The sequence below is a fragment of the Monodon monoceros genome, unplaced genomic scaffold (genome assembly GCF_005190385.1).
Source record: "Monodon monoceros isolate NGI ecotype Baffin Bay Population unplaced genomic scaffold, NGI_Narwhal_1 Super_Scaffold_5, whole genome shotgun sequence".
NCBI lineage: Eukaryota > Metazoa > Chordata > Mammalia > Artiodactyla > Monodontidae > Monodon > Monodon monoceros.
This window is the reverse complement of record NW_021703782.1, coordinates 15,647,077-15,668,315: the sequence shown is the minus strand read 5'-3', so window position 1 is coordinate 15,668,315 and position 21,239 is coordinate 15,647,077. Positions and strand designations below refer to the sequence as shown.

Genomic DNA, 21,239 nt, shown 5'->3' with positions numbered 1-21,239 from the left:
GACCCCTGGTGCCTCACCCTCTCATCAGATGGTGTCAGGGGTCAGCAGGAACACATTTTGAACAGATGTCAGCCCTATCCTCAGGAAGAATCTCTTTCCATTCCTGGGGGGTAGAGGTGGGAGATGGGAGCAGGGAGATGGGGAATGGGCTTTGAACTGGCAGAGCTGGCTGCTAGAAAGCCCCCTCCCTAAGGTCCCAGCTTTTGACATTCCGGGGAACCCTGCTCTGGTTGAGGGTTCTGCCTGTTTAACTCTTGGGTGTAACTTTCCCAGTGTGTCCCCGACACCGGAGACCCACCTTCTGTTTCTCTCCTTGGTGCATCTAGAAGGGCAAAACGAGGCCAGTGTGACTTCCTCTGCAGGACCTCTGGACCAGCACTGTATCCACTTAAATTAACAAGCAACCGGTGAAATAATTTTTATAATATATTTGGTTAACTCGATTTATCTAATAGATTACGTTTCAACTTGTAATCAACATAAAACATCATTAGTGACTACTTTACATTCTTTCCTTTGTCTGACATGTCTTCAGCACGTGTTAATTAGAACTAGCCCGTTTCAGCTCCATAGCCACGAGTGGCCAGTGGCTACTGTGCTGGACAGGGGTGGGGGAAAGAAGTCACGCTGGCCCCGTTTTGCCCTTCTAGACGTATCAAGGAAAGAAACAGGTGTGTCTCCTGTGTGTGTGTGTGTGTGTGTGTGTGTGTTTGTTGGGGGGGACACACTGGGAAACTTATGGCCAAGAATTACACAGGCAGAACCCTCAACCAGAGCGGGGTTTCCTGGAATGTCAAAAGCTGGGACCTTAGGGAGGGGGCTTTCTAGCAGCCAGCTCTGCCAGTTCAAAGCCCATTCCCCATCTCCCCGCTCCACGCCCCCATTCCCCCAGGAATGGAAAGAAATTCTTCCTGAGCACATGGCAGTCAGCTGTTCAAAATGTATTTCTGCTGATCCTCGACGTCACATGATGGGAGGCTAAGGCATTATGGGGTCCCACGAAGAAAGTCTAGAGACTTCCAGAACCCACAAACCTTCTCATCCCTCATGGGAAAAACCTGTCTGGTTCCACTCGCCCTTCTCTAAGGGTAGTTCGCTCGCTGCCTCCTGGTGCACCAAGAGGCCCCGGCGGACTTGACCCTGCCCCTCCGCTGCCCCGGCTGCCGGCGCCCCCGACCCCGGCACCCTTCCTTGCTGCCCGGCCCGGCCACGTTCGCTGCCGGCCTCTTCTCCGACGCCAAGCTAGGCCGGGCGGGGGCGGCGGGGCGGGGCAGCCGGGGCCCCGCCTCCCTCGCCGCGCCTCCGGGTCGCCGCCTGCGCCCGGGAGCTCCGCCGCCGCCGCCGCCGCCGCCGCCGCCGCCGCCCGGGAACCGGGAGCAGGGCCGCCGTCATGCTGAGCCGGCTCGGGGCGCTGCTGCAGGAGGCCATGGGGGCGGTGAGGCCGGGGACGCTGCGGCGCGCGGGGCCTGGGCCGGAAGGGCGGGCGCGGGGCCGGGGGAGGAGCCGGCCGGCACGCGGGCGGGCGGAGGGCGCGGGCCGCCTCCAGGAAGGGACACCCCCCCCACCCGGGCCGTGGTGCCCCTTCCCGGGCCTCCTCGCTCCCCCGCCGCGCCCCTCCCGCGGAGCGCTCCCCGCTTCCAGTGGCTTCTTTCCGAATCGTGCGTGTTCCCAGCTCCTCTCCAGGTCGCTCCGGCCCCTAACCCTTCTCCCCGGATTGCTTCCTGTTTATTTCTCCTGCTCCCCAAGTCTCTTCCAATTCCCAAACTCCTCTGTGCCGAGTGATCCCTAGTCACCCAATAGTTTCTTCCCAAAATTCCCCCCAAGGCCCCTCCCCCAGCTTGGGTGCCTTCCTCCTCCCCCACGCTCCTCCCTTCCTGGTCACCCGGCCTTAAAAAATAGCTGCCCCTTACCCTGGTTCCGAGCCCTCGGCCGCCTCCAAGACCACGCTCAGGCGCACTCTGCCCTCTCACCTTGGACTTGGGAAGTGCAGGCTCCGGACTGGCCAAGTCCCCAGGAAGGGTACAGATACAGTCGGGGGGCGGGGAGGGGGTCGCCTGGCCCAGGAAACAGCCGTCTGCAGGGTACAAGCGCGGTTTCCAGAATACTGTCTTAACACCAGGCCAGCCCGAGCCCCACTGACCTTGAGTCAGGAGAGGCCAGCTGCGGTGCGGCCTGGGGCGGCCAGCGGGGACGAGGAGTGTGTGTTTCTGCCATTTTCTGTTGGGGTTGAAGGCTGGTGAGAGGCGCCCACGGCGGCTGTTCTCTTCATTGAGCGAGATAAAAGTGCCGTTTAGATAGGGTAGGCGGGATGCCCTCCAGTTAAAGCAACCCTGCCAAGATTCTGCCAGTAAAGTTAACAATTCTTTTGTCTCACAGTATAAACCCTCCCCCTAATTGATCAGTTGAGTGTATCACATGTTCTCAGGAGAAACACCCTTGGGTTGCATCCCCTTCCTCCCCGACACACACACCAAATCAGAGCTTGTTAATGGGTGAGAACAGTCTCAGCCTTAAGCAGACTTGTGAAGAAAGTGAAAAGCTTCAGCTCCTTCTCCTCTCCCACCCGCCCCAGGCCTGCCCTGCTGGTGTTCAGGAGCCTCCGGCCATCCCACCTCAGAGGGGGTTCCAAAATGATCTCTCCTCCCTTCCTCCCCATCCCCAATCAAAATAACTGTCATTTTAGAAAGTAATCTGACACTCCTTCATACCTCTCTGGGAAAGCTCCATACACAAGGTGGGTGGACTGGATAGACAGGACCCTAGCCCTGAGAAGTGAATTTCTCATGCTTCCTATGTGGAAATTTCAGTGTCAGTGGCTGCAGGAGTATTGCTGGTCAAGGGGGATATTTTTAGGCAGGTGATCTTAGGCCCCTCAGTATACAACAACATATAGATGACGCCCTGGAAATTTGGCTGTCCCCGTGCGACCATCAGGAGAGATGGGGACCCCTCTCCCTCCCACCCCCAAGCTTGAGCATAGATCTTCCCAGGGCTGGGTCACCGGGTTAAAACCCCCAGCAAGTTGCTTGACTCCTAGTTAAGGAGGAAGAGTGCTCCTTCCTGCCCTCTTCTGACAAAATAGAATAGCAATCTTTAGTGTTATTTGTAAATATAATATTATCTTAAAAAATTAATCATTTGGTGCAGTTTCCTTGGGCTGGAGTTACAGTAGCTAATAACAGATTCAGGTAAAGATTACCCCCCTGCTTTCTTAGCTCTAACGGTCTGTTTTGGCTAACCTTTGTTCTCCTGTTTCTCCTTTTCTTGCTGGATTTTTTTTTAATTTATTTTTTTATTTTTGGCTGCGTTGGGTCTTTGTTGCTGCGTGCGGGTTTTCTCTAGTTGTGGCGAGCGGGGGCTACTCTTCATTGGCGGTGCACATGCTTCTCATTGTGGTGGCTTGTTGCCACCACAAGCTCTAGGCGCACGGGCTTCAGTAGTTGTGGCACGCGGGCTCAGTAGTTGTGGCTCGCAGGCTCTAGAGCGCAGGCTCAGCAGTTGCAGTGCATGGGCTTAGTTGCTCTGCGGCACGTGGGATCTTCCACGACCTGGGCTCAAACCCGTGTCCCCTGCATTGGCAGGTGGATTCTTAACCACTGTGCCACCAGGGAAGTCCCTGGATTGTTGTTTTTTGATTTAAGTCCAGCTTAAGGCTTTAGGAGACTATAAATGAATTTTAAGGCAAGATGAGACCCCATCACAGGTTTGTGCGATGACTGTAGCGTGGTCAAGGGTCAGAGGGCTTTCCCAGAGATAAGGAACTGTGGAAGGGGCTGAAGGAGTTTGCTGAGATATTTAGTAAATATCAATGAGTAATCACTGTGCAGAGCCCTTTAGGGGCAGGCAGCAACAGAACCCTGGCCCTCAGGAAGCTCACAGTCTCCCGCAGAGATGACTGCTCACTCAACAATAATAGCATCACGTAGAATGTGATAAGATGCAGTCACTCCATATGGATGGTGTGTTTGGAACGACTGTGCGAGGTGCCACTCCTGTAAGAGTCGTGGTCCCCACAGCGAACTTTGAGAGAAGACAAGACTGCCTGGGCCGCCAAGGCTGGGGGAATACTTCAAGGCCTCTGATTCAGTGTGATTGCTTCCTCCTCTTGTCATAATGGTCTTCTAAGCATTCATCCTGTGTCTCCTACACACCCGCCAGATGACTCTTCCTCACACAGCTCTGATGTCACTGACCTGCACCCGGCGGCCTGCAAAAAAAATTTTTTTTAATTAAAAATAAAATCAGACTTCTTGGTTTGGCCAAGAAATTCAAGGCCCCACACACTCATCAATCCATCCTTGGCCCCGACATGCTTTGCAAAGTTCCTTCTGCAGGAAATGTCTCTCCTGTTTCTCTAATTGTTGAAATCAGACCCAGCTCTTCAGGTTTTGGTTTCCGCACGACCTCAGTAAAGCCTCTTTGTTCCATTTGTTGGAAGTGACCCCTCTTCGCCCGAAGGTCATTCTCCACCTCTCCTGTGTTCTCACACTACTTCAGTAGTTGAGTTATTCAGCGTGTTTTATATTCTCCTCCACGGCATGTTTCTGGAGGACTGGCTCTTAGACAGCCTTGTATGGCTTGTAACATCAGGCATGGTGTCTTGTACGTGGTAGGCACTCAACAGATACCTACTGAGTGAGTTATGGAAGGAGGAGACACCCGGTCCTGTGGTGCAGTAAAGCATGAATTTAGAGATGCATCTGGGGGCCGCAGAGATGGCTTTGTGGAGGTGGTGGCCCTGAGCTGGACCTCACTGGGGACTGCTAGGACCTAGACAGGTATAGGGGGATACGGGGCCTCCTGGACAGAGGAGTGGTCGGAGCAAAGACTAAGAGGTAGGGATATAGGTAGGGACTATGCATTTTTCTCCAGCGAAAATTTACCCTGCAAGAAAAGAGAAGAAATGTGCTTTTTTGGAGAAGTTTTTAGGGGAACTGGTTGTTACCAGTTCAAGGTTAGTTCCAGCTGGGGCATGGAAATGGAGAGAGCACTTTGGGAAAGGGAGGAGGTTCGGGGGTTGCTCACAGCAGATCAGAATTCCCCCGGGGCGATCGAAGGAGTCAGAGGAGATGTGGACAGGAGCAGAGCGGAGAGGAGCTAGGGGTGCACGGCCTGTAGCCGTGGACAAAAGATGCAGCACATTATAAGTAAGGCACTTTCTTAATATTCCGCTAACGTTACCCATCTGGCTGAACTGAGCTGTCGTGGCCTTCAACCCGGATTTTCAGACTCTCAGACCAAGAGGGACCTGAAAGCTTTGTCTTTGCCACATTTTCCATCTGTATCATTTTGATTTTGTTTTGGTGGTGCTCTCCTGTTTCCCTCTATGTATCTCTGTTGTAGCATAACCACGATATATAGAAATGATCTGTTTCTGTGTCTGTTTCCCCTACCATCAGTCTTAGCTGCTCTGGGACAGGGGATATAGAATCATGACATGTGCTCATGTCACAGCATTTCCAGGAGGGAGAGGGAGGTCTGAGGAAAGGAACCAGGAGATTGTTGGCAGATACGGAGACCATGTGCAAATGTCCTGGAGAAAATGTTTACCTGTTCAATTTGAGAACCCACGATCACGGTGCCTCCTCCAGGGCCTAGCACACGTCCGACACTTAGCAGCTGGTGGAATGTCCTTTCTTTTTTTTTTTTTTTTTTTTGCGGTACGCGGGCCTCTCACTGGTGTGGCCTCTCCCGTTGCGGAGCACAGGCTCCGGACGCGCAGGCCCAGCGGCCATGGCTCACGGGCCCAGCCGCTCCGCGGCATGTGGGATCCTCCCGGACCAGGGCACGAACCCGTGTCCCCTGCACCGGCAGGCGGACTCTCAACCACTGCGCCACCAGGGAAGCCCCGGAATGTCCTTTCTCATGAGTGCGGCGACCACTTAGGTTGTGTCTGCTCTCTCCACAGCGGGAGCCCAGCATTGACCTGCTGGAGGCCTTCGTGGAACACTGGAAGGGCATCACGAACTACTACATTGAAAGCACAGGTGGGGCCTGGTCTCCTTCCGCGCAGGGATCCCTGGAGGGAGCAGGGAGGAAGGTGTGGGTGGAGTCACCCTGCAGCTCAGAGATGCAGGTGTCCTGAGGAAGGTGACATCCGCTGCTCACGAGTTCAGAGTGGGGGCTGCCCCACCCTGACCTTCTGGGAGGGGACCTGTGTGAGGTAGGAGTGGGGACAGGGAGGCTGAGGTCTCACTGGCCTGACTCTGCAGCCCAGAGGTTGAATGCCGCTTGCCCCCAGCTTCCAGTTGGGCAGAATGTCCAGGCCTTCAGTCTCCAAGTGCCTGGGCCCTGTGCCTAGGGCTTACTGATTAAAGAAAAGAAATGGAATAAATTCCTCTTTTCCATGAGCCAACTTACAGGGCATTTCTCTTGTAGAGACCTGGCAAGGCATGTAGCACACCTGGTCCTTCTCCCCAAGCCAACACTCTAAAAAGCCAAAGCCTTGGGTCATCTGGGCCCATCAGGATCACTCACCGAGGGGGCAGCGTCTCATTGGCTGCTTTGTAGTCAGTATGCTGGGATTGGTGGAGATGCACTGGTTGCCAGGTAACCTTTCCTGCATCCCTAGCCTTCCACCGCCTGGAGTTCAGACTGGGGTTTGATTCCAGCCTGCACCTTTCCTAAAGGCTTTTTTTCCAGCCTGAGCCAACCCAAGAAATTAAAAGTGGCCTTTGGACACTCTGAGGGACCCTCTGAGCGTTCAGTTAGACCAGGTTCCTCAGTCTTGGCACTGGTGACACCTGGACTGGATCATTCTTTGTTGTAGGGGGCTGGGGGGGGGTACAGTGTATGTTTAGCAGCAACTCTGACCTCTACCCACTAAAGGCCAGTAGCACCCCTTCCTTCCCCATTGTGATAACCATAAATAGCTCTCCAAACATTGCCACATATCCTGGTGAGCAGGGGCAGGATCACCCCCAGTTAAGAACAATTGCTTTAGACTGAAGATCCCTTTTTTTTTTTTTTAAACTGAGATATAATGGACACATTAGGTTGGCCACAAAGTTCGTTTGGGTTTTTGTAGCATCTGACAGAAAGCCCGAACGAACTTTTTGGCCAAGCCAATATAATTGCTGTAATCGATTGAATATACTGACTCAGTACATGGAAATACGGAGAAATGATCCCCACAATAAGCCTAGTTAACATCTGTCCCCACACATAGCTACATTTTTTTTTCTTATGATGAGAACTTTTAAGATCTTCTCTGTTAGCAACTTTTAAACATACAGTAAAGTATTATCAACTGTAGTCACCATACTGTACATTACATCCCCAGGACTTATTTTACATCTGGAAGTTTGCAGCTTTTAGACTGAAGATCTCTTGGCAGGGAGCCCCAAGCTACCAGAGACTAGGAAAAGATCTAGAACTGCCTTGGGTCCACCTGGGGCTTCACCTGGGCCCAATCCGTTAATTTCCAGACTGGTCCCTGGACCGGAGATGCAGGGGCGGGCGAGGTGAGCTGCCCTGCTTAAAAGCCAATGCTTTCAAGAAAAGCTAGGGGGTGCTCCAAGGCCAGTCCCAAAGTACCAAAACGTTCTTTATAAAAATACTCTACCCTCTGAGACTGACTAAGAAAACCCCACTACTCAGCTTCTCCATCAGGACCTGGGCACTGTGCAGTGAGTTTGAGTCTGAACCCATGGTCATGCATGGATTTTTTTTTTTTTTTTGCTTTGTAAAAAAAATAGAGTATTGCCTTCCTTGAGTATAAAAGAGACATAAACAGGCCCCAGGAGGTTATCTGTCTGGAAGCTGATCGAAGATGGCTTCTAAATAATACAACAGAGACCCCTGAGCCCACAGCTTTTCACTCAGGCCCAGAGCAGGCCTGAAGCCCTAGCAGGTGTCCTTCTGTAGGCCCCAGGGTTCAGAGAAAAAATGGTGCTGCTTTCCTCTCATAAAGTGCTGGGGCCTGCACACATGCTCCGTCAGAGGGCTGTATCCTGGGCTTCATCTAGGAGGTCTTTTGTCTTTTTAACTAGAGAGGCATCAACTGTAAACTCCCCTTTTCTCTGGTCTTTGACGAAAAGTGTTAACCTGGCCTGCTCCAAGTTGGCCTCCACCTCCCTCCGCCCCCTAGGCCCTGTGGGCTTGACCCCATCCAGCCAGAGTGCGCCTCTTCACCCCATTCACCTTGTTTGCTGAATCTTGATTAGATGAAAACACCCCGGCCAAGAAAACAGATATTCCCTGGCGGCTGAGACAGATGCTGGACATCTTGGTGTATGAGGAGAAGCAGCAGGCGGCGGCCGGTGAGGCGGGGCCGTGTCTGGAGTACCTACTGCAGCACAAGATCCTGGAGACCCTGTGCACGCTGGGCAAGGCCGAGGTGGGCAGGACCCCGGGTGCCTCTGGAACTTTCCACCTGAGCCGGTGTCCGGCAGGTCTACCTGTGCTCCTCCCGGTGCCCACACTGGGGGCGGGGCACTGAGGCTGTCTCAGAACACCCCGAGGCTTCGGGCCCTTGCTTATTTGCTTTGGTGGCGTGTTCTCGCTGTCGTCGGGGTTGAGGACGTGTTTCCTTTTGTTCAGTCCGCGTTCGTTCATCAAAGATGCACTGAGGACCAGCCGTGTGCCAGTCTGTGTCCTGGGTACTGGGGACCCGGCAGTGATTGAAACAGGCGAAAACTCTAGTGGGGAGAGGCAGAATAATCAAAGGAGCCCACGTATAGTATGTTCAATAAGGACAAGGTTATGGACGAAAATAAAGCAGGAAGGGGGCGGGACTTCCCTGGCGGTCCAGTGGTTAAGACTCCGCGCTCCTGATGCAGGGGGCACGGTTGGATCCGTGGTCGCAACTAAGATCCCGCATGTGCGGCCAAAAAGGAAAAAAGCAGGAAGCGGGCTTGGCAGCGTAGAGGAGGCCGGTTTCCAAGCGTGAGGGAGGGAGGCTGGCGGAGAAGGCCCCTCCGCGCAGTGAGGGGCGGAGCGGTCCGGGCGGGGGCGTGGCCTCGCCGCCTGACTGACAGGCACACTCCCCCGACCCGCAGTACCCGCCAGGCATGCGGCAGCAGGTGCTCCAGTTCTTCAGCAAGGTTCTGGCCCAGGTGCAGCATCCCCTCCTGCATTACCTCAGCGTCCACAGGCCTGTGCAGGTGAGGGACCCAGAAGCTAAGGGGTGTCTGGGGGTGAGGCCTATGCTTTCAAGAAAAGCTAGGGGGTGCTCCTAGGCCAGTCCCAAAGCACCGGACCTTTCTCTACAAAAACACCCTCTGAGACTCTAAGAAAGCCCCCAAATCCAGCTTCTCCATCAGGACCCGTGCCGCAGGTTTGAGTCTGAACCCACGGTCGTGCACGGGTTTTTTTTTTCTGCCGCCCCATTCTTCCTTCTCTTCCCTGCCACCCCATTCCCCTCTGTCTCTGTCCTGCTCCGCTTCCAGAAACTTCTCCGACTTGGTGGGACAGTTCCTGGATCCCTCACAGAAAAGGAGGAGGTGCAGTTCACCACTGTCCTCTGCTCCAAGATCCAGCAGGATCCAGCCCTGCTCACCTATATTCTAGAAGTGAGCGCCTCTGGGGAACAGGAGCGGGAGGGCCCAGACCCCAGGGCAATCCCTCGTGGCCCTTCTGAAGAAGCAGAAGGATGGAGCAGGAACCGGGGAGGCACTCAGGCAGCTTCCCCTCCAGCTCCACGCTGAAGCCGCCCACCCCGTATTCCCAAGGGGCCATCATGGGGCGTGGTCTGCACCACAGCCTGGCCTCACGCAGCCTCCCTTGCAGGGTAGAAAGACCGTTGGTAGGAAGGAGGCATCCAGAGAAGCCACCGCCCTGCCGAGAGAGGCAGCTGGCGTCAAGAACGAGGAGCAGCCCCACAGCAAAGCTCCTGACAGGGGTGCCCAGGGGGCCCGGGCCTTGAGCACCCAGCTGCCTGCTGAGACCGAGGAGCCAGATGGAGGCACTGGGGAGAGCAACCTCATCACCTCGCTGATTGGCTTGTGCAAGAGCAAGGTGCCGGCTGCCGAGACGCAGGGAGCAGGGATGGGGAGGGCGAGTTGCTGGGAGGGCACTTGGGGGATCCGCCGCACGTCACTGAAGTTGTACCCTTATCCCCTAGAGAGGTCGGGTGGCCCTGAAGGCCCAGGAGAACCTGCTGCTCCTGGTAAGCGTGGCTTCCCAGGCAGCTGCCACCTACCTGGTGCAGAGCAGCCCTTGTTGCCCTGCCATCGTCGAGCACCTCTGCCAGCTGTACCAGTCCCTGCCCAGCTTCCTGGACCCCGCAGACATTGCCACTTTAGAGGGCATCAGCTGGAGGTAGGCGCTCGGCCAGGGAAGGCTGGGCTGCATCTTCAGAAGCCCTGCCCGTCATGTTCCCGGTAGCGGCTCTTCTTGTTTTCCAGGGGGCATGGGGACCCCTGCTGGCCACCGTCTTCCTGAGGTTACAGCCCATGCCCAAGGGCCTTCTTGCCTTCCAGGAAAGCATCACTTTGGCTTCTGCCCTCAGAGCCCCCAGTAGAACTGACCCCCCGCAACAGAGGTTCTCGGGCAGAGGGCCAAAGGGCCCAGCTTCCTGGACAGAGCTGAAGCAGGCCTCACAGACCTCCCTCGCTCTCCCTCAGGCTACCCAGTGCCCCGTCTGATGAGGTCTCCTTCCCCGGCAAGGAGACCTTGGCTGCCTTTTTGGGCTGGTTTGATTACTGCGACCACCTCATCACAGAGGCACACACGGTGAGTGGGGTTGGCGATGGCAGGGCTCTCCTTGGGTGTCCCCCGCTTCATGGTGCTCTGTTTGTGTCTCTACCTCAAGGCCCCAGGGGGTCTCTTGGGAGCTGGGTGGGGCCCGGGGTCAGCAGAGACCCTCTACCTGTTGTTAGGCTCTGGGCAAAGACACAGCTGTTTCTCAGTGGAAAATTGTCGATCGGAGGTAAAATGTGTTTGAGACGTGTTCTTTGGCGCCCAGGTGGTTTCGGATGCCTTGGCAAAGTCTGTGGCTGAGAAGTTATTTGTGGAGATTCTGCAGCCCCAGCTCCTGCATGTGTAAGTTCTGTGCAGTTCCCTTGGGCGTAGCCATAGTCTGGGCGAACCACCCACCCCACCAAGCCCCTTCCTGCGCCTGAGACCAGGGACCTCCTTGTCCAGGGTCATGGGGGTCTGTGGGCTCCGTCAGTTGATGTTTGCCTGTTCCCCTGACACCCTCGTGGCTCAGAGCTACGTGGGCTAACGAAGGCCTCCCACCCTTGGACTATAGGACCTCAGGAGGGGGTGGGGTGTGAGCAGAGAAATACCAGCCGAAAATGCAAGGGAACCAGGAAAGTGTGCTGCCCCCTACACCCCTTCCCTCCCTGCCCCTACTCTGGTCTCAAGGGCCCCGCCTGGCTCAGCGCGCCCTGCCTGTAGGTCTGAACAGAGCATCCTGACCTCCACCGCCCTGCTCACCGCCATGCTGCGCCAGCTCCGCTCCCCTGCGCTGCTGCGGGAGGCCGTGGCCTTCCTCCTGGGCACGGACCAGCAGCCTGCAGCCCCCGAGGACAGCCCTCACACCCTGGGCGGCCACCTCGTCAGGCACTGCGACCACCTCTCTGATGAGGTGAGGCGGGCGGGCCCTCCTCTCTAACCGCTCCCTGGCCCCCAACCCCTGCCCAAGGGACTTCCTGAAGTTTCTTTCCATTTGCATTAGCTTTCCAGGTGGTTCTACCTTTGAGGCCATTGAAATCCAACTCCCCACCCCCACCCCCACCCCCGCCCCCAGCCAAAAAAAGGCAGAAAAAGGCAGTGACCCAGTGATTGGTAGCCAAACTGCTTTTGTCACACAGTTAATTTTCTGTGATCACATACTTGTGATGGCACTCTTTATCTTACAAAATGCTTTTATATTCATTTGGCTTGTTTGAAGCTGACAGCTCCGGGCCATTTGTTAGACATGGAAACTAAGGCTCCGAGGAGCCAGTGGGCTTGCCTGATACCACACCTCAAATTAGTAATGGGACAGGGACCAGCCAGACTTCTGGTTCCTGGGCCAACACCCATCTGCTCCCCTTAAAACCTGCCACCTTAGCCCCCGGCTGGAGGAGGTGACCCCCTCCTAGGGGGACTCCTCTTATCTGGGTGACCACTTCCCAGGCACCCCTAGAGGCCGGGGTGGGGAAGGGGTGTCCTGCTGACCGCTTCTTGTCCCAGATCAGCATCGCCACGCTGCGGCTGTTCGAGGAGCTGCTCCAGAAGCCCCACGAGCGGATCATCCACAGCCTGGTCCTGTGCCACCTCGAGGGCCGCCCTTACGTGGCCCGGGGCTCGCCCGAGCCCGAGAGCTACGAGGACACCCTGTAAGTGAAACTCAGTGCCTCGGGGAGGCCTCAGACCATTCGGGACCCCGCCCCCACCGGCCCCCAGCACCCCACACCATTCCTGCATTCACTGGTGCCTCGCTCGTCTGCCCTGGCACAGAGATCTGGAGGAAGACCCCTACTTCACGGATGGCTTCCTTGACTCTGGCTTTCAACCCTCCGTGAAGCCTCCCCCTGCCCCCGTCACCAACCCCGATGGCAAAACAGCGGTGACCGAGGTTGTCAACAGGTAGGAGCAGGTCAGGAAGTCTGAGCCGCCTGAGTTTTGTTCCGTCTTTGGCCACAGCCCTGCTGGGGTGCAGCTGGGAGAGTGTTCCCTCGGGGCTGGAGGTGGAGCGGGGAGAGCAGGGCGGCCCAGGCGGGGACACCTCCACACCTAGGGTCCTGTCTCTTAGTTTCCTCTGCCTCGTTCCTGAGGAAGCCAAGACCTCGGCTTTCCTGGAGGAGACCGGATATGACACGTACGTCCACGATGCTTACGGACTGGTGAGTGTCAAGGCCTCTGCCGGCGCCCAGTTCTCACCGCTCAGAGCGTGGGGTTAATACACTCTGCTCCTGCGATCTCCCGCCCGAGGTGCTCCCAGCTCCGGCCAAGTGCCCGAGCCCCACCCGCCTGCGTGGCTCCCTCTGTCTGCTGGTGCCTCCTGACCGCTGGGTCCACCTCTTTTAACTCTCCCCTCCTGTTTCAGTTCCAGGAGTGCAGCTCCCGAGTGGCGCCCTGGGGCTGGCCACCAGCTCCCCCACCCCTGGACCCCCATGAGCCCGAACGGCCTTTCTTTGAGGGTCACTTCCTCCGAATGCTGTTCGACCGCATATCCCGGATTCTAGAACAGGTGCCCGACAGGGCTGGGCCCCTGCCACAGGGCGAGGGCCTCTGGAGTCCTTCAGGAGAGCAGGGCCCAGCCATGGGGGTCCAGTCATCTTCTCTGCTCTGGCTCCACGACCCTCCTCAAGCGCCACCTTTCCCCAGGCGGGAAGCCCCGTCTCGCCTCTGCTCCACATGCCCTGACGTGCCCTGGTCCTCAGCCCCAGGGAACCCGTGACACACACATCACATGCATCTCCAACCCCCGCGTGCGTTCACACTGGCCAGGCGCCTTGCTGGGGGGTGGGGGGCGCAGAAGTGCTCACCGCCTGTGCCAACCCTTGCTCGTCCACCGTGCTCCCCACAGCCGTACAGCCTGAACCTGCAAGTGACCTCAGTCTTGTCCCGGCTCGCCCTCTTCCCCCACCCCCTTATCCACGAGTACCTCCTGGATCCCTACATCAACCTGGCCCCTGGCTGCCGGAGCCTGTTCTCTGTGCTCGTCAGGGTAAGGATGCCCAGGCCAGAGGGAGCATGCCAGTGCTGAGGACAGGAAGGGAAGGGGACAGGACAGGGGTGCTGGGGGCTGCAGGAGTGGGCACCCCTGCCAGCTCCGGGGGAAAGCACTGGTACCACCCCCCTCCCATGGTGCGACAGAGCAAGGGGCCCTGCGGCGGTGTCGCCGGTCTCCTCCTCAGTCCCCTCTTGCTCCCGCTCTAGGTGATCGGGGACTTGATGCAGAGAGTTCAGAGGCTGCCCCAGCTCCCAGGCAAACTGCTGCTGGTGCGCAGGCACCTGATGGGCCAGGCCCCCGGGCGGCAGTAAGTAACGGAGGGAAGCGGGTGCCCAAGGAAGAGCCCTGGGGTGGGAGATCCAGGGCTTCCGGGTGCGGGAGGCGCCAGGCCGGGGACAGAGGAGGGCCCGTTGCTGAGGCCTGTGGTTCCTCACGGACAGAGGTGGCTGCAGCCGGGTGATCCCTCACAGACACTGGGATACCACGCTGGCACGCTCCCCACACCTCCCAGCCGTGACCCCCGCCATGCTGTCTCCTTCAGGCTGGACCACCAGACCCTCCTCCAGGGCGTGATAGTCCTTGAGGAATTCTGCAAAGAGCTGGCTGCCATCGCTTTCGTCAAGTTCCCCCCACATGGTCCTCACCTGCGCCTCTCTGAACCCCCGGAAGGGCACGTCTGAACCAGCAACACGACACCTCTGCCCGAGAGCTGCCTTCCGCCTGGCACTGCCGCCACCACTGTCCTCCCGGGGTGGGGGCTTGGCTCCGTCTCCTTCACATCCCGGGGACCTCCGCCTGGGTGGAGGTCTGGGCTTCCACTCTCGGGTTAACTCAAGACGACCTTGGCCTGTTGGCTCCACCAGACTGGGTTTCAAGGAGTGGGTCTCCGAGGTATCAGAAGCCAAGTAGCAAAAGAGGTGGCTTTCTGGGCAGCATGGTGTCCTCGGGGCCTTCTCTGGGGAGCTGGGTGACGGCCAGGTGAGCCCCCAGACCCAGAGCTTCATGTGTCCTGTGCCTGTCACCTGTCTCTGTGGGCCATCTGTGGCGAAGGCCAAGACCTGAGACTCATTCCAGGGGCACGAGGGGGAGTGAGCTGATGGCTCTGAGGCTGGTCAGGACCACAGGCCAGAGAGGTGCGGGCACGACCCTGTCTCTGCCACACCAAGTACCATAGATGCTGCCGAGACTTGACGTTTTCTCTCTCGCCTTGGCTTAACCCTTGGGGAAGCGGCAGTGGACAGCAGGGGAAGCCCCTCTTCCCGCTCAGCCCTCCTGGAGACTGTTGCACAATTGCCAACAGCCTCGTGGCAAATGCCCAAAGCATGCTCCGCACCCAGCTGGGGGCAGCCGCTTATGAGAAGCTCGATGCAGCTGCAGCCAGGGTGGGAGAGGGCCTGGGGAGCCCGGGGGGCTGGATGCCAGGCTCCAGCTCCAGCTGGTTTCTCTCTGGCGCCTTCTGAACTTGTCTCGGCAGGTCCCCGACACCTGGGCAGAGGGGCTCAGAGACCGGGGGAGGCCAGGCCTTGCCCTTAGCATCCTGCCAGGGTTCTCCATGGAATTCAATCCCAGCGGTGCTGGAAGCTCTGGGTCCGGGTGAGGCCAAGATGCCCACCGGACCGTGGGCCCCACCCCAAGGCTTGGCCGGGGAGTGGGGCTGGGGCACAGGCAGCCAGCCGGTCATGGTGTGGTTCTCCCTGCATGACCTCCACGGCTGGGGCCGCCACCCGGCCCGGCCCGAATCTGTCTCAACCTGCAGGAGCACCCAGGCGGCGCCAGGCATTACCTCACAGCAAACTGCACTTGCTGGCTTCACTCCTGGGCGAGGAGGAGCAGGCCAGAGCCCCACTCGCTTCATTTTCCTGCCCATGCTGCTTCTAGAAGCCGTCCACAGGTTGCCAAGAGGCGACGTGAAAGAGGAGGAAACTCAGTGACCTCTACCTCTCCTGCATCCCTCCAAGCGGAGGAAGATTTAACTGCTGCCCCGGAGGACACTGTGCACGTGCCTGCACGCGTGTGTGCGCACGTGGGCGTTGGTGTGGGACAGGGGAGCCGAGCTCAGCGGGCGGATTGGGTCTGGACTCTTCGATTCAGAAAACGTTTGAGCGTCTGGGAGTCAGACACTCCGCTCCCCAATGCACTCGGGCATTCGCACCGTGTCCCCCGCTGGACAGCACGGCAATAAATGGTGTGGTTGTGTGGACACAGCTGCCCTGTTCTTCTGCACCCTTTGTGTCCTTCTGCCCAGGGCTCCACTGCTGATTCAGGCCCATCTTCCTAAGGGAGGCGAATTAAATTCCTTTTCCAGCACAGGGGTGTAAGGGGGCAGTGTGTGTGTGGTGGGGGCCGGAGGGGGAGTGGTAAACAGAGACAGGCTCTGGCAGTGCAGATCTGATGTTCCCCGGCACCTACCAGGAACCAGCCTCTCTTGGCCAAGCAGCACTATTTTTGCGCGGCTTGCCTACAGCTGAGAGCCGGCAGCCCTGGAGACGCCACGAGGGAATGGGCCACCTGAGGCATCTGTATGCAAGTCTCCTTTTTAGTGTTTATGTTGTGAGCGGTATGACTGCTTTAGTGGTGAACAGTGGGCCTGATGATACTTTAAAAGATCTTGTCCCTAAGTGTATGCGTGTGGCGACCCTCTGAGGGGGGGGTCCCCAAGAGTACTCCAAGGCAGGGAAGATGAAGATGCAGAGTGAGGCCTGATCCGTGGCTTTCGCCTCGTTGCTTTTTAAAAGCATCCCGCTGTGGGTTGCCTTTAAAAATACCAGTGCTCCAATCCCGCCCTCCACCAGTTAATCACGTCTCTGAGGGTGGGCCCACAGTTGTTTTTAAAGCTCTCCAGGTGATTCTAATGGGCACCCAGGGTCGAAAACTACTATAGGCTAAATAATGGAAGATCACTGTCTTTCAATGTGGATGTGGACCGGCGGGTCTCTCAGACGCTGAGAGAAGGGAAACCAGAATGAAAGGGTTTGTCTCCCTCATTTGGAAAACGTCTGTCTGTAGAGGGAACAAGAGTATTCCTACCACAGCCCCAGAGGCCAGAAAAACAAGATGGCAGCCCAGAGAGGCAGGGAAGGGGGGCTTTGAGGTTATCCTGGTCCTTCGGTGTCAGAGTGGAGTTACTTCAGAAGGGAAACCCAGTCAAGTATTTCTCTGCTCAGAACAAAACCTGTACGTTAGTGGTGAGTGTATAGCAGTAAGTAGCGTGAAATATTTTCCTCATTTCCTTTGGTTTTCCCTTAAACTTTAGTAAAATTCTTTTTAAAAATAATTCCTACCATGATTCAGCTGAGCTGAGGGGAAATGAAGAGAGGGTTTTGGTCTGGCTTTGGGCTGGAGTTGTACCAAGGCAGAGGCAGGAGCCTGGGGGGCAGAGCGAGGTCGGGAGGGATCTGTCGGAGAAGCTCAGGCAGAAAGACTGGGGGAGAGAGGCAGGGGCAGCTCTCACAGCTCCTCGCCCACCTGAAGCTTCTCCTGGCCTTCTCACTGCTCAAACCTTGGAGGGGATGTAGTCACATCCCACCTGGCAGGCAGATGAAGGAGCCCCAGCGGGCCCAAGACAGGCTGTGGTGGACAAAGGAAGCCTGCCAGCCGGTCACCTGCAGTGTCGCCTGCTGTCTGGGAAGGCCTGGGTGGTATCAGCAGGATGAGGGAAGGAGCTTCTCTTGATGGCAGCCCCCCTTTCCTGCTCACTTCCAACCCACAGAGACATTTAGGCGGGAAGGCAAAGTAAACAACACCTATTTACTCAGCCAGGGACCCACTCCCCTGCAATGACCTCCCCCAGCACCCCTTCCACGTTCTAAGTGCCTGAAAATCTGGATGAGGCCCTTACTGAGGCGGGCACGGAAAACGATGAGGAGGTGCCACCTCAGGTCCAGAAAGTCCTCACATCCCCTTAGGGAGTCGTGCCCTCATTGTGTCCTCAGGGCAACTGGGTCCTCGAGCTCTGGACTCCTTGCTTGGATGAAGGCACTGTCCCTTCTGATGCAGTGTAGGGACCTGCTCCATGGCAACAAGAGATGGAAGTCCCCCTGGGAACCAGAACTGCCCTGCTCCCCATGCAACAAGATCTCTACCAACCCCCTGTGCCTCTCAGAGGCAAAGCCTCCTCTGAAGCACAGACGCCATCATACAGGGGGTCAGACGGCCTGAGTGTAAGCGCAGGTTGTGCAATTACTGCCCATGGGAACCCAGCTCCTGGCCCACTAACGGCAGCCTCCTATCGGTTGATTGGGACAACAGATGATTCCTGAAGCCTCTGTAAGAGCTGGCTTTGTAGGTCTTCCTCCACCACCTTCCACCAAAAGAAGTTCTCGCCCCGAACCTTCGGGGGCTCATTTTGGATACCTGGATTCCGAAAAGCCACCGTCACCAGCACGTTCAGGCAGAGGCCATCGGTTTGGTCTTTGCCCAGGTGCTGCAGTCCAAGCAACCCCTTGGTCTCCACCGCCAAGTGGTGCAGGGTCAGACACTCCTGTAGCAGACGCAGGACGGCCATCTTGATGCCACCCCTCTGCTCTATGGGAGCAAAGCCACAGGCGGTGATGGGCAAGTGAGGCATCCCCACTGTGCCCACCAACACCCACACTGTCTGGACACTGGTAAAGGTGGCTACGAGCCGCTGGCAGACCAGACTGCAGGGAAGCTCTTGGGGCAGAAGGAGAGGGTGCCCGGCTCGCTGGCGATACTGGGCGGCTAGCTCTATCAGATGCAGAATGTCGTGGGCTCGCAGCGGGGTGGGCAGCGAGGTTCGTGGGTACCAGCCAGCCTGCAAGGACTCCGCATCTGCCTCCTTGGGAGTCTTGAGAATTCCACCTGGGGGTGATGTAGGTGACAGGGTAGGGGGAAAGGTATTATGTTGAGGGAAGTGCTGGGCCCGGCAGAGTAAAGGGCCACCCAGGGATCTAGCCCTGACCCAGGGGGGGGCCCGAGTCAAGTCCTCAGGCTGGAATCTGGAGATGCCAGGTTTGTACCAGCCAGAACGGGGGCTCATCTCACCTGAGGACAAGCTGGGGAAACGGTGTCAACTGCCCTCTGCCCACACTGCCATCCACTGGGCCATACCTGTGGGGCGAGCGAGAAACACAAAGCGGATCCAGGAGGGGCCCCGCTCCTCCACAGATAGCAACGTCAAAGGCTCACACTGCAGCCCGGCCTCCTCCTTCACCTCCCGCTGCAGCGCCTCCACAATGGTCTCCCTGGGCTCCATCCTCCCCGCGGGAAGGTACCACGACCCACGGCACTCCTTCTTGGCCTCCTGGATCAGTAGCACCTCATCCTGAGGGGAGAGGAAGGATCCTCACCCACCACAGCCGGGATGGGAGCTCCTGGGGAGCAGCACAGCCAGCAGCCTTTGCTTGCCCTGGGTCCCTAACAAATCTCAGCTATAGCTGCTCAATACCCACATTCTGGGGGACACCCTGAAATTGTTGCGCTCTCCAGACGACTGGCCCTTGTGTGTCTGGGGACTGCAGCTGCCTCTGCAATTCATCCTTCTTTGCACTCAAGTTTCCATTTCAGAAAGGGGCTAAGATTCCTGGGAGCTGCTTCAGGGGCTGGACATTAGGCCTCCCAGCGAGGGCTGCCATGTGTCCTGCACTGATTCGTGTCTGCATAAGTCACTGCATATCTCTCACCTCCCCTTGTGGTTTATAAACTGCTTGTCGCCAGTCCTCACACTGGAGTCTAGACTTTGAAACACACCCCAAACCCTCACCCCGTACAACTCCTACCTATGGCTCCGGCCCCTTCTAGCTGTTGTCACAGCCACTTGTACAGGGATCAGCACCAAAAAGAGCATCACAGGGGGGTCAGAAGGCCTGAGTGTAAGCGCAGGTTGTGCAGTTACTGCCCATGGGACCCAGGGGAGGTCTCTGAAGCACTGGACAGGTCTTTTAAGAGAGCCCACTCCGCGGCGGGCACTGTGCTAGATTCTGGGGAAAGGAAGAGGCGTAAGATAGCCTCAAGGAACTGAGGCCTAGAAGGATGGGACAGGCAGGCTCCTGGGCCTTAGTTTCTTTCTTTGTACATCAGGACAATGGCAGGGTTGGGCTGCACAAGGCTCAGATGTAACTGTGAGAGTGCTTTGCAAAACTGGGAAGAGCCACACACCAGGAAGCTGTTGCCGGTATGTCCTCTGTCCCCACCGGGGTTGCCTGCGAGCCCGGGAGGCCTGGTCGGTGGGCCTGACGGGCGGACGCTCACCTGCTCGTTGAGGAACACGGCCAGCACCACGTAGCAGACGTTCTTCCGCAGCCGCACCTGCGCCGGCGTCTCCCCGGCCGGCCCCGAGTCATAGCTCTGCACGCGCAGCCCCCGGCCCCCCAGAACGGCCGCCAGTGTCCCTGCCAGGTCTTCCGAGGCCATCGGGTCCCCAGGGAGAAGGCGGGCCCCCCGCAGACCGGCCAAGCCGGGTGGGATGAACTTGGGTGACCGTGGAACGCGTCGCCCTCACACCCTCCCCCTGCGAACTCGGGCCAGACGCGCTCGCAAAGCGGAAGCGCCCGGCGAGCCCTGGCCGCTGATAGGCTGCGCGTCACCGCGACCGGCCCGGATTGGCTGGCTCGCATCTGTCACGGTGGGGCGGGGCCAGTCCGTAAAGGGGCGGGGACAGTCCGTAAGTGGGCTGGGCACCGCGCCCTGGCAGTGCGGACCCCGCCCCGCTTCTGCCTCTGTATCGGTTTCTCCTCTCTCTTTCCCGGCGCAGCCCGCCGCCAGCCAAGCTAATTCCTCCCGCGCGCACTTGTCTGCACCGGTTCCGACGATGATGTCATCCTGCCCGCAGGCTGCGGAGCGCCGCAGCGGCCAGCGACGGTGACGTTACAAGCCCGAGGACGTCCCCGAGCCCGAGGCTTGGACCGACTGTCCAGCTTTTGTCGTAAACAAACCATGGCCTTGCCCGAAATGACACTTCCCAGATAACCTTTCTTCACTAAAAATGGACTTGGCTGTCACGTGGCAGGGAGGACACGAGCTCCTGCCTTGGAGGGGATTTTGATCTAGTTGGAGACGTGGACATAGACATATAATGGAAAGTCAACTGATTTATAAGCCAAGGACTAAAAGATTGGTTTGGGCATGAGATGCTACAGGCGCTCAGAGGAGTGAGGGAGCAGAGCTGGGATGCTCAAGGTGTGCCTGGCGATGGAAGGCGGGATTTGGGGCAGAGATCAGCCTGCCCAGCCCTCAGTATTCTCCCGGCGCCCTGCCTGCCGCATTTCCCTCGCAGGGTCAGGGCCCTCTCCCCTGCAGGGGCCGCGTCCTGCTCTTTGTTGTTCCCCGCCCCCCGCCCCCGCAGTTAACGGAGCCCTGGAATATTGAGAGATGGTGTGTGGGTTGATTTGGGGAGCTCCTGCTTCCCCCGCAGCCTGATCTTTCCTCCTCAGAGCTTCCTTTAACCTCCTCTCAGGACAGGAAGGCAGGGCCAGCTGGAATGAAGCTGAAATCAGCCAAGTCTGAGCTCTTCAGCCCCAGTGAGGGCTCCCCTTTCCCTCCTGCTGGCTTTGGGCATGTCCCTTTTGGGGGAACAGTAGCTTGGTGGAGCAGACAAAGCGCTGGACTTGGAGCTGGATGCCCAGCCACTGCTCCCTGGCTGGCTCTGTACCCTGAGTAAGTTGTGGGCCTG

General features: G+C 57.7%; 2 protein-coding genes across 3 annotated transcripts; one reads left to right on the top strand and one right to left on the bottom strand.

Annotated features, from left to right (window-relative positions):
* Positions 1 to 1,317: 1,317 nt before the first annotated feature.
* FAM160B2 (family with sequence similarity 160 member B2) lies at positions 1,318 to 14,551 on the top strand. Of its 2 annotated transcripts, none has more exons than XM_029203299.1 (17): positions 1,318 to 1,435; positions 5,909 to 5,987; positions 8,166 to 8,338; positions 9,000 to 9,104; positions 9,390 to 9,512; positions 9,730 to 9,957; positions 10,064 to 10,260; positions 10,566 to 10,674; positions 10,907 to 10,983; positions 11,344 to 11,533; positions 12,124 to 12,269; positions 12,391 to 12,519; positions 12,686 to 12,776; positions 12,980 to 13,123; positions 13,463 to 13,603; positions 13,816 to 13,916; positions 14,151 to 14,551. In XM_029203299.1, exons 1-17 carry the CDS (start codon positions 1,391 to 1,393, stop codon positions 14,287 to 14,289), a joined length of 2,217 nt encoding a protein of 738 aa, XP_029059132.1. In that variant the 5' UTR covers positions 1,318 to 1,390; the 3' UTR covers positions 14,290 to 14,551. The 2 variants fall into 2 exon arrangements, with proteins under 2 accessions (XP_029059132.1, XP_029059131.1); XM_029203298.1 differs by having other exon boundaries at positions 11,311 to 11,533.
* Positions 14,552 to 17,342: 2,791 nt separating this feature from the next.
* On the bottom strand, positions 17,343 to 20,070 carry NUDT18 (nudix hydrolase 18). Its single transcript, XM_029201500.1, has 3 exons — positions 19,820 to 20,070; positions 18,680 to 18,893; positions 17,343 to 18,430 (listed from the first exon to the last, which is right to left on the bottom strand). Exons 1-3 carry the CDS (start codon positions 19,979 to 19,981, stop codon positions 17,835 to 17,837), a joined length of 972 nt encoding a protein of 323 aa, XP_029057333.1. The 5' UTR covers positions 19,982 to 20,070; the 3' UTR covers positions 17,343 to 17,834.
* Between the last annotated feature and the right edge of the window lie 1,169 nt (positions 20,071 to 21,239).